At 39.1% G+C, this 12,680-nt stretch overlaps 1 protein-coding gene across 2 annotated transcripts in view; it reads left to right on the top strand.

Annotated features, from left to right (window-relative positions):
* The window catches only part of jmjd1cb (jumonji domain containing 1Cb), a 113,723-nt gene that overhangs the window by 77,233 nt on the left and 23,810 nt on the right, over positions 1–12,680 (top strand). For both annotated transcript variants that reach the window (XM_061094400.1, XM_061094401.1), the window contains 5 exons: positions 2,661–2,774; positions 11,367–11,472; positions 11,684–11,808; positions 11,919–12,062; positions 12,426–12,467. In XM_061094400.1, coding sequence (XP_060950383.1) covers positions 2,661–2,774; positions 11,367–11,472; positions 11,684–11,808; positions 11,919–12,062; positions 12,426–12,467 — 531 coding nt within the window. The remainder of the gene's footprint in view (positions 1–2,660; positions 2,775–11,366; positions 11,473–11,683; positions 11,809–11,918; positions 12,063–12,425; positions 12,468–12,680) is intronic.

Below are 12,680 nucleotides of genomic sequence, written 5' to 3'. Positions count from 1 at the left end.
CACACACACACACACACACACAGCTGAGAAACATTTAAGACTCATTTCTAGCTGTTTATTAAAATAGTGGTGATGTGATGGCCCTGGACTTCAAATCTGTTCTTGGATCTGCAGTAATTAAAAATAGAAATGTGTATGGAGACAGAGTTGAGTAGTTCTCCTTCCCAGTGACCTGTCATACATCTTATTAACAGAGGTGGAGCAGCCTGCTGGGCCTTCAGTGGTAACCATGGTAGCGGAGCCTCCTTTATGTGTTCTGATTTAACCTGCCGTAAACCTTGTCAAGGTTTCATGATGTTCCTGCACTGTCTCTCCTCCGCACCTATCTTTCCCATCATCCATCTTCAATAGATTCAGGTCAAGAAGAGCAGCATATACAGGAGAGACTTGTCCTGCATTCAGTTTGACTTTCTTTAGAGAGCAAACTGCTATTATGTTGATAAGTAGACATGAGATAATTTCCCTTGGAGTTGGTAAAGTGTTAGATAGTTATGGAATATCCTTAAAATTGTGTGTGTGAGTATTTTTACTCTAGTATATGTTAGGACCAGATGTGTTTTGAAACGTGATACGTTCTTTGTGGGAATTCAGGCTAAAGCCCAACCTGACTAAAGTGTACTTGACTGTGCTGGTGGAGATGTGTTGCTTCAGGTGCTGGTGAGACCATAAAATAGAATCTGCAGATTTATTAAACAACATATGGCAGGCTGGCCTGTAGTATTGGAATAAATAAAGTTGTTTCATCTTTTGTCATCACTATTGTGAGGTAAACAGTAGATGTACAGTTTTTGTGATACAAAGTCATCCACCAGGAGCAACAGCTTGTCATATATTTGTGGTCTGGCATGACACTGATTTTCTGCCTTCAGCGTTGTTCCCCTTGCTTTGAAAGATAAACTTCACTCAAACCAACTGAGCGTGCTCTGTTTTTTATCTTTCTAAACCCTTACCCTAAATCTTTCTGGCCTTATACCAGTTTTAAGAAACCAGGTCATTTATGCTGACGTATTTAGAGGCTGGGTGTAGTAAAACAGAACTAGTTGGTGTGACATCCACACTGGAAGGCAGAATAGCTGTCATGGTGGGTCGGGAGATGTGATGTTTAATTGTGGTTATAAAATACAGGGATAGTTTGAGAGGACAGTTATATGAAGAGTGACTGTGTAACGAATGAATGGAAATAACAGTCTGAGAGTGAAGTTCAAACCCCGGCTCTTTCATCACCTCTGCATAGCTACACTGTCAGACAAAGTGTCAATACAAAGTCTGACACTTAAAAAGGTGTGAGATTCGAGGTATGGAGATAAATGTTAAAGACAAACGGGCAGCAAGAAATTAATGACAAGGTTATTCATATAAAGCAATCGTTTCCTGAATATAATCAAAAGTAGGATATTTGTTTGTATGATAACATACTCACTGTCAGTGTTGTCCTAATGAGTCTCCAGACTGGGACACTGGTTGAGACTCAGTCCACGGCTAGAGGCAAAGTGACACTTACTAAATTTAATACCAGTGATTTCAAAAATAATGTCCGGCAGTGTGGCCTGTGCTGCCAACCTCATGCTGCCACGGTAGGCTGGAAAAGTGATATGTGTAGACAGACAGAAATAGAGCTGCAGACAAACACGCTATCATGTTTTGCCTGCACGCACAATGTCCTCCTGCCTTGTGTGTGTGTGTGTGTGTGTGTGTGTGTGTGTGTGTGTGTGTGTGTGTGTGTGTGTGTGTGTGTGTGTGTGTGTGTGTGTGTGTGTGTGTGTGTGTGTGTGTGTGTGTGTGTGTGTGTGTGTGTGTGTGTGTGTGTGTGTGTCAGTGTCTGAGGAGGGGATCACAGCGGTCATGTTTCTCACCTCTAATCTCTCATCTCTCTATTAGACTTACGTAACTGTGAATCATGGCAGCACCGAACACTTTTACACACACACCACTTGCTTTTATCTTGTCTGCTTTTGCTCTTTTCTGTTACTGTAGTCGTTCCTTCTTTTTTTTTTACTGATTTACTGACAAAATGCAATAAAAGAAAAATTGATGTGGTAGAGAAGAAACCATAAGAAAACCTCTGCACAATGATAAGAATTGCTGTAAATAGTGTGACTGCCTCACAGTCACATCAGCACACATCAATATGAGGAGGAAATGTAGAAGCCAGTGCAGCCTTAGCTCTGTGCAGTATGTGCAGCTGAGCTCAGACTGCAGGCTGACAGACATGATCAGTGTGTGTGTGCACGTAAAAGAAGCAACATCAAAGAGGAGTGGAGTGTCTTTGAACTGTCAGATTCCCTCTGCTCATTAATGTATCCACCACTCTTTTCGCTCCATCCCTCTCTGCCCCTCTTCATCATGTCTTTGCTTCTATTTTCCTCCGTCTAATCTTTTATGTTGCTCTGTCATTCATCCCTTTTCCTTCATTCCTCTTTTCCCTCTGCCTCAATCCTGTGATATAGCTTCTTTCATTGGCAACTGCAGCTCCAAAATAATGCATGCATGTATTCTATAGTACATATTTGTTATAAATTGATGAACCTTATAAACATTTGCCTTAAATTGATTCTGATGTGATGTTTTTGATCAGATTGCTCATAGAAACAAGCTCCCCCGCAATTATTGTTACTTGGAATTTGTTTTTGCTGACCATATTCTGTGTTTTGTGTTTGCAGGCATTTAAGCCAGTGGTGGGGAAGAGCCTGTTGTCGTCTGTAACAGCGGTGGAATTCTTGTTAGACCAACAGCTGGACTTCCTGTCGGACCATTCAACTTACCAACCTTACCAGGTAATAATCACATTGATGCATGCTTTACATTATTTGTTTAGCATGACGTTTGGTTTCAGAGGCCTTGTCAGCTAGCATTTCTGTTAGTACAGCAGAGATGATTCTGTCCTTGCGCTGTTGCTTATATACTCAGTTTGCTTAGTATTTCTCTTTGTTAGAGGAACTCATTTTACTGTATCCCCATAAACTGAAGCCATTTTTTATGTTTTACCACCTCAGATAGTCGTCATATTGACAGTGTAGCCTCATATCATGTCAGGTCATCAAGTATTTCATACACTTCAAACATCACATGTGTTTGATAAATTTAGTAGTGCAATTTTTGCAGCTGCAGTTGAGCCGGCATTTATTTGAATGAAGACAGGTTGTATCGATAGACCAAGTCAGAAAAAAGTTTTCAGAGCTAGGACAGTGCAGAGTGTGGATTGTCCCTCTTTTTTCTTTTGTCATCATGTTTTTGGTCGGCATACCAAGTGTGCACACTATTTGCATCTTGGATATAAATGGCACCTGGTTATGTTGATTTCATGAATGTTAAAAAATACAAACTCTGAACTGTTATGTTTTGAATGATGGTGCATGTGTGTGATAATAATAAGATGGTGGTTTAAAGCAGAAATACAGCAAGGATGTTTATTTGTAGGGAGCTGTCTCATTGCACTGGTAGACAGCCGAGCGACTAACATAAATAACTACCTGTTGTCTTGAGGTGGCTAACATGTTTCTATTAAAAAACGACTATCGATATTTTGTCTACTGGCACATTGACACATTTTAACTGGTTCTTATTTACTAATGAATAATTAGTCATTCACAATAAGATCTAGGCTGGATATATTGCCCTGGAGTTCCATCTAGAGAGCAGCCAGGGCCAGGTGCTGTGTTCCATATGGATCAGACACTGCCAGTACTTAGTATGAATATAAAGCCTACATGTGCAGTCACAGTCTGTCGTCTGACTGATTTTACACCAGTCCTCAATACGGACTCATAAATTATACCATCACATCTACACATTAATACTGCCTGAAAGACAGATGCACTATAGATACTGTAGCTGCACAACAAGCAGTAATTCATAGAGATGTATACTTGTGTTATGCGGCTGTGTATTTAATTAGAGTGAGTGTATGTGTGTCAGTGCTCTGCAGCTGAACACAGCTTGTATTGTGCTGGCTGGAACACTGTGTTCCACTCAGTGTTAACCAGACGGGAAGACTGTGTTCCACATTCTGACCATCCGTCATCAGTTTGTGCTTAAGACGAGTCCCAATACCAAGAGTGAAACACTGTTTCTATTTTTTTTACTTTTATGTGCAGCCAATAAGAAGTCCGATCCTCTGTTGCCGTGTCCTCTGGTGACTCATGCTTTGAATCAGTGCTGTAGTTTCTGTGGCTAGTGCACTGAGTCTGTCATGATCAACTACCACAAATAATGCACCATCTGTAACAGATGGGATGGTTGATAGTACCACATGCATTTACGATTGTTAGTTCTCTTTTCATGGGCTATCACAACACTGAAGTAATATCCAAGGTTAACATGTAATATGATATAATTTGTCATTATTCATTGAATTAGAGCAAGAAAATGACCAACTGTGGTTACTGAAAAACGGGTAATAGAAGAGAATATGACAGCAAACAGCTATTGGAATTATTATTATTTCTATTCCTACTTATAAGTCGTCTTAATTTTTCTTTCAGCCTGGCATATATGGTACTGAAAGTACTTTACAAGAACTTGTTCATGCTAGTTTAAAGTCTTCCACTATTGGTGTCCAGGTGACTGGGCTTCAAGTAGCCCAGGATTGTGTCCCCATGGAGTCTGGCGTGACCTGGACTGGACTGAGTTAAAAACGTACACACACAAACATACACACAAACACAGTTTGGGATCCTTTAAATTGTGTTAATGGGGTAAACTCGACAGCATCATCACAGTGTAACTGTTTAATGTAATATGCTTTACTCAGGAGTTGAATGAATGAGAAAATCCTGTTTATTGTTTTTGGACCTTTCACACTTTTGTGTTATATCAAACCAGGTAGCCACACTTACATGCTGCAGCCCTCAGTTGGCTCAGAGTTCAACCTATTATATTTACCTTTAGAGAATTTGATAATTTAAAAAAAGGATGAAGCTAATAAATAAAATGATCCACATTTGTATGCATCTGGACCAGCAATAGTCAGTGGCCATTATGTTTTGGTAGTCAAAGGTTAAGGTCACGATGACCCCACACACATTTGTTGTCTTGTGAAGGGGTTATCTCTGAAACGCCATCAAGAAATCCTTTCACATTTGCCACAAACATTCACTTGTCAAGGATTAACTCACTCATTTTTGGAGCCAACGGTCAACGGTCAAGGTCACAGTGGCCTCATATAGTATGTTTATGTTTTTATTGAAGCCAAAAGTCAAGGTCACTGTGACCTTACAAAACACATTTCCTGCCTTTTTTTCCGAAACACCTTGAGGGAATTTTTTTCACATTCGGCAAACTCATTCACCAGTGCTGTAATTCTAATTGCTTGGATCATGACTAGTCTTCACTGCCTAATGCAATTCTTTTTTGGCACACAGAGGACTGGTGATAGTCAACAGAACATAAACATGTCTTTTTATAAAGTTGCTAACTAGGACTGACTAGAAACAAGGCTCCATCACGCCAACGTGTTGTGTTGTGCTCTTCTGCTGCTGCAGAGCATTACAGTTAGAACTGTATTTGAGGAACTTAGACTCATACACCAGGCTGCATGGTATATTTTACAAAAGCATCTAGCAAGAAGGTTATAGTGTGGGACAAAGAGTTAACAACAGTCCTGTTGAATTTGATATGTAGTCCAATGCCAAGCAACACATAAATAGTGGATTGTACATGAATGGGCCATATCACATTTCAATTATATTTTAAGCATTTGTTTATTTGCTTTGTGAAATAGAGCTGCTCACATACTTCCATTTCTTCTATCTTTCCTATTCATTCCTAAATTGGAGATAAACTACCGTGCAGTTGTTGTGTCTCTGTTCTTGCATTCACTGTGATAGAGGGCCGTAATCATAGTGAACAAAGGGTTTGCAGTGGAACGGTTTCTCTAGATGTGTGTTACTGAAAAGCGACAGATAACTTACTTCGACTTGCTTCATATTGTCTTCACTCTCTACAGTCTCCACTGGCATCAGGAACTTGGTCAAAACAGAGGCAGCCAGCTCTAAAAACATCATGGGTAGGGGAAGAAGAAAACAAAACAATGCTCTTGTTATTTCCAGTCTGGCTGATTTTAAAAACTGCAGCTGGCCCTGTTGCAATTATCTTTGCACTGACATGTTCAGTCTGTTTTCTTTTTCTTGTGGATTTTTGCCGTGACATTTACCAGACATATTCACCTAAAAAAAATTGTCAGCCTTATATGTACTTTACCAAGTATATCATATCTTAATACTTCATCATATTACAGACCCCATTCACTTAGTTGTATTGTTTTGTTAGTGTATCTCTGGAATCCTCAGAATACACTTCCACACACATCAACACAGACACACACACACACACACACACACACACACACACACACACACACACACACACATACATTCCTCCATTCTAGCTTACTGTTACTCTGCCCGCACAGAGCTGCTCTTTCTTCTGGAGACCTTTGAACCCCACCGCGCAATAAAAACAGTCTGACTCCCTCCCTCTCACAAACACTTAGTCTGAGGAGTGAAGCTATCGACACGCCCCTCTCTGTTTTTCCAGTTGGACAGGAAGACTGGAGGGGGAGGTGGGGGGGCTACAATCTGTTTGGCATAAATGGTACAATGAAGTCACTGTTAAGTGGGCCAAACCAGCCTGCTGCTTGTGTGTGTGGTTGTCTCTGTGTGTGTGTGTGTGTGTGTGTGTGTGTGTGTGTGTGTGTGTGTGTGTGTGTGTGTGTGTGTGTGTGTGTGTGTGTGTGTGTGTGTGTGTGTGTGTGTGTGTGTCTTTGTGTCTTTGTGTCTTTGTGATTCTGTCTACTGTCTGTCTGTAGAAAGTTATGTTGATGGTGTGTGCTCAGGAGGTGGAGAATAAAACTGTTAAGTGCTGACTCAAGATTTGACCAAACCACACCCACACACACAGAGCACTAAACAGGGATACAGAATAAGGTCAATGCAATTTATATTACTTTACAGGGAAATGAATGACCAAAGCACATTTCGTTTAGTTGGGTGTAACGTTAATATGACTTGTATTGGTCTTTACTTCCAGTGACACAGATCTATATGCAAAGAGGTAACCTGTCAATATCAATATGACTAGACCAATTTCATGAGTTTAAACTGAGAGAAGTGTAGTGACTCAGACTGTAGGAGGAGGGAAGTAGTAGCCATCAAACACAAACAAACACACACACACACACACATTATTTTTTCTTTAATGCTGTTCATCTGACAGTTGTGACTGAAATGAACTTTGTGGCCTTATGCCCTGCAGTTCTCCAAAAACAAAGCGTGTTATATTCTTCTCCCTCTCTCTGTCTCTCACACATCTGTACAAATGACATCCAAGTGTGAACTCATATGTATAAGCAGTTGTTATAATAGTTATAGGTCATAATGATGATGAGTATTGAGGCATTGGAAACACATTTCTAGTCTGCATAGTCACACACTTTACTGTGAAGCTCCAACTCTGAGGTTTGAAAACAATACATGTCACTCTGGTCCAAACAAAGGATTACTTTGTTTCATAATACTAGATTATCAAAATGGAATCATTTTTTATTTGCAGAATGAAGGTGAATTTGTTTCCAACAAGTGCAGCCCAGGCTGTTGTAACATAGAAGTAACATAATAAAACTGAATAAACTTAGATAGATATCCATACACGTTGATAGCATCGCTCTTTAGTATTTAACTCTATTAAGTCTATTCAGCATTGTTTACCGCTGTGTTTGACGACGTGTGCATTAAGTAATTTCATTATTGCTAGTTTATTTTCTTTCTTTCTTTTTACATTCTTAGAAAATTCTGCTCATGTCTCATTCTCAGATGCTTTATCCAACAAACTCATCTCACAACATCTCAGTTCAATCTTGGTACATGTTTAGGTGTGATGTATGAATTCCAGTGGGTGTCACGTGCGAGCATCTTCAGATAAGGTGTTTTTGAGGGCGGTGGTCACGTCTGAATGTGATTGTATGTGGCTGAAAATTGCAATGCTGCAAAGCCTCCTTAAATGTACTTTGGACATGCTGAGTCCTCAGTTACACCTAAAAGAAATTTCTCTAACATAAAAAAAACCCAATGTTCTTCTTCTCCTTTTCATTTTAGTCCCTGAGCATCAGTTTTAAAAGAATAACCTCAGAAACTCTACCGCAGTTTGTTCCCTCTGCTTCAGCAATGCAGTCTCCATGGCAACCCGCAATGTCCCTAAAAAGAAGGCTGTTTGAAGTATTTAAAAAGCCATCTGTCTTTGTCTCCATATATATGTTAATGTGTGTCATATTTGTTGTTGCATTACTAACTGTCTGGTGCACAAGATGTCCTCGTGTCACACTGTGGTACGTAGGCCTCTTTGTAATTCACAGAAGGACTTCAACAAATAGCCTTCAGTAGTAGACAGTTATATTTCGATTTTTCATTTTGCCTTGGACTTTTGTGTGGAGCACTTTGTAACCTCGTTTAGATGAGTGCTATACAAATAAAGTTTTTATTATTATAGGTAAAGGTTGAGGACAATAACATGAGTTGTAAATCATATTTAATTAATGGATGATCAAGTATCCATATCATTATCTTTCAGCTTTTTTTGAGCACTTTGTTTAGTGGAGGTTAACAAAGCTATACACAAAGTCTATTCAAAATGGTTGGAGTTTAGTTTCACACGTTGGTTACTGGTATGCACTGAATTCATATCATTAATATTTTATTGTGTAGAATTAAAAAGTACATGTACACTTACTGAGTTTCTAGTTGGTAATTGGGTAACATTTCTGACAAATTTCTATTTGGTTTTCTGCTATAAAGTTAGACATAATATCTACTTATAATATCTAGTGTCACAGATATTGATATGGGGCATTTCATATATTTAAAACTAATTGTACATTAATACAGAGCATTTTTAACAATTTAACTGGCTCTTGAATCAAACTCAGTGTCTGTACATCTGTAAAACAAAACTAAGAATATCTTATTTGGTTTCCAATATCAATAGCAGATGGCCAGTTCATTTGTTTACAGTAGATGTTGGACTTGATGTGTAGTTGAAAGTGAAGTTCAGTTAATTTGAAATATCTAAACTTGATTCAAATATGAAAACAATTTAAATAGAGTGCTGCAGTTTCTTAGTATTGTGTTGACTAATTTATATGATGGAAGCCATTCCTTAAATATAACTTAAACATCACTGACTGCATTAGGTTGTTTTGGGAAATATTGAATATTAGTACAGTGTTCGAAATATACGTATATAAAAGTGATAATGTAGTAGTTTACTTAAATAGTCAAATGAAAACAGATGCTCATTTGAGGTTATTTTATCCTTTCTAAATTTCTCGAAGGACTTCCCAGGACATAGAAAATAATTTACCGTGATAGAGGGTCTTGTATATTGCCCAGTCTTAATATTCTCTATAACCTGCTGCCGACTTGAATCAAAATTGAATCACAGTGATTCATCCATAGTGAATATAATATTTGTTTATGTTCCATTTCCCTCTGGCCTGGAAGTAAACCAATGGGGGTTCGTGGTGACATGTTGCCTTGGTAACACATTTTCTGTGTGTGTCATGTCTAAACAGAGGTGAGCGCTGAGCCAGAATAGATTGCAGTGGTGGCAGCAGAAATAGACTTGCATGTATTATTTTCTGCTAGTGTAAAATTAAACATGGTTGGCCCAGGAAAGTGAGGTCTGTATGATGCTGTAGTTCTATTTATGTCACTGTTGCAGTAGAAGGACCTCCAGCTCCAGTGTTGACACTTTACCTTCAAATTAAGCAAATACAAAAATGTTCTACTTTAATGCATGATAATCTCCAATGTCTTGCGAAGATTAATTTGTGGTAGTGAATGTGTTGTCAGTTTTCAAGATTAGATTGAGAATCCCAAATATATAAGCATAGTTATCAAAAACCTTTTATTATGTACTGAACGCTTTTTAGGTCTTCATTCTGGAGCTGAATGTTGTAAATCAGGATACAGACATCTACTCTTTCTTCACTCTGAGGCAATGCAGCACTAATGTTTGGCATGATGGTGGTAATAGAAATAATTGTAAGAATATAGCAGAGACATGCTGACCTCAGTTGCCTTCCAGTGTGCTATTTTTAGTGTGTATGGTGATTTGAGATAGAGCTGGACGAGGCTGGGAAACTGGAACACTGCAGCAGAAGTAAAGACTCACTTTGTCTGCTTCGCTTCCTGCTGATTCTCAGCCTCCACGTCTCTCTTTGACTCCAGCTGCTCTGCACTGTGTGGAGATACTCAGGTTGCACTTTGTATGCTTTCATTTCTGTATTCTGAACCGTGTCCTTTTAATGTCATTTAGACTGTAGAGGGTATTGTCTTGAGAAAAAGATTCCCCACTCTTACATTTTTCCCTCCCTCTGCACTAAGAAGTTCAACCTTTGTATCATTTCAAAATTGACACACATCATTATAAACAGTTTTTGCTGATTTTTTCTGATGATTAATCTGTGATGTGTCACATACACACAAACACAAACCGAGATACACAACAGGAAGGCAGAGTGTGGTTTCCTCTTCCTCATCCTGTCCTCCTTCAATGTTGAGGTTATTTCTGCATTGTGTGTGTTTGATATGAAATAGTTAACAACCCTTTCTTTCACCATCTTTTCTCTCTCACCCTTTGTGACCTACTGTGTGAAACAAAGGCTTTTCCTTGCTGATGGATCGCCTGTAGGTTGCCGTGCATTTGTATGTGTTCTGTCTGCCTTGGATGTATTTCATTCTGGCAAAATCTTGATGATGGGACATATACTGTATATATAGCCTCTTTTGTCAGAAAAGGGATCAGATCTGATTCTACAGACCACAACCAAATATTTCCACCATCCATAGCTTGATACCAGGTGCACAACAGACACATGCTGCATATTTTCACATAATATGTTATAAAGTGGCACATTGATCTAACTTTTTTTTACATAATTTGACTTTTAATATTGTGAAGGGGTTGGTGATGAAATGGCGGCTCTTTCCCTGACCTCATCTCCACCAATTATGTAATATGAATCAAGGCCCAGAACCACCCAACAGTGGAACTGTTCCTCTATTTGAAACTTCCCCAAATAAATAAAGTTAAAATTAAATATATAGTAACACTTGGCAAAAAATAACCGATTGTAAATCTGTCATCTTTACAGAGAACACAACATATATCAATGAAAACACCACGTTGTGTGTTTTTCCGTATATTTACTGTAGTAGCAGCAGGCTGTGATTTCTGTAATATGTGTTGTTCACTGTCTGAAAGAGGAGAAATGGTGTGAGAGTCTCAGTGTGGACTAATTTAAATAAGTGTGCATTTTAGGCAGTTTGATGCTGGGATCTTTGCTAAAGTGTGTGTTTGTGTGTGTGTGTCAGGATGAGGTGGACAGTCAGAACCCAGTGTTAAGAGACAACCATCAGCTCCATGAAGAAGTGAAGGGCTGGCTCAAAGACCAGAAGGTGCAGGAAATTTTCATGCAAGGTAAGCTTTTTATTATTGCAGTAGAAATGTATCATCAATGCAACGCTGTATGCTGAATCATTGTTATAGAGTTTTGTGTAACATTTTAGTTATGGCTGTAATTTGAACATGTTGTCATCTCATTACTGTAAATTAGTCTAGACAATATGAGGAACTTGCAGTTAAGTTATTTACTTCATCAGTTGGAGCATAACATTGTTTTCTGTTCCAGGTCCCTATTCGTTGAATGGTTACCGTGTCCGTGTGTATAGACAAGACTCAGCTACCCAATGGTTCACTGGCATCATTACACACCACGACCTCTTTAGTCGAAATATGGTCGTTATGAATGACCAGGTAATCTCACACACAAACACACACAACCCTTGTTGTCTGTTGCAAGCTTTTTACCTGTTTAGGATTTGCATTCCTCACAGAGAGGTAGAATTAATCTGATATGTGTTCAGGTTCTAGAGCCTCAGAACGTGGATCCATCCATGATCCAGATGACCTTTCTAGATGACGTGGTTCACTCTCTGCTAAAAGGAGAAAACATTGGCATCACCTCCAGACGAAGGTCACGATCCAGTCAGAACAACAACTCTGCCCATGTGAGTACACACTTGCATGCAAAACACATACAACAGCGTACTTGGACTACTGTGAAAGCTTTCTAACATTAGCTGTCAGCTTATGAAGAGTATGAATGCATTTTTTTTCATTTTTTTTTGCTTCAGCTTTACATTTACAGTCAACAGACAGAGCCATAAACTGTTGTCATTTCATTTGTTTGTGCTCTTCAAGTGAGCAAATATCAGTAGGAAAGTAGTGAGAGTTTGTTATTCTTTGATCAGAAATAATTAATTGCTGCACCACGGTCCATTGTTCAATCCTTTCTGGTTCTGCAGTCATTAACTAACTATGTCCTTGCCCCACATTTTCTTTATATTAATCTGTTTCTTAACACTTGACAGATGACAGGAGGGAGACCCGGTGGGACCACTGGCAACAATCAGGTACACCCAACCCCCCACCCATACACACATCCTTATCCCCAAACACGCCATCCAGACCCCCGCTTTCCACAGTAAGCTAAGATGAAGACAAGGCAAAGTCGTTTTAACTGTAGCAAGCAGGGTAAATCTGTGCTTGTTTTATTGGTAGTAGTGATACTTTTTAGTCATAGTGAAGTCACGAGGCTGTGGTGTCACATCGTCACTAACTGAAGT

This window comes from Limanda limanda, chromosome 21 (assembly GCF_963576545.1).
Source record: "Limanda limanda chromosome 21, fLimLim1.1, whole genome shotgun sequence".
NCBI classification, from domain to species: domain Eukaryota; kingdom Metazoa; phylum Chordata; class Actinopteri; order Pleuronectiformes; family Pleuronectidae; genus Limanda; species Limanda limanda.
Note: the sequence above shows the minus strand (reverse complement) of the source record. Positions and strands in the feature narration are given on the sequence as shown.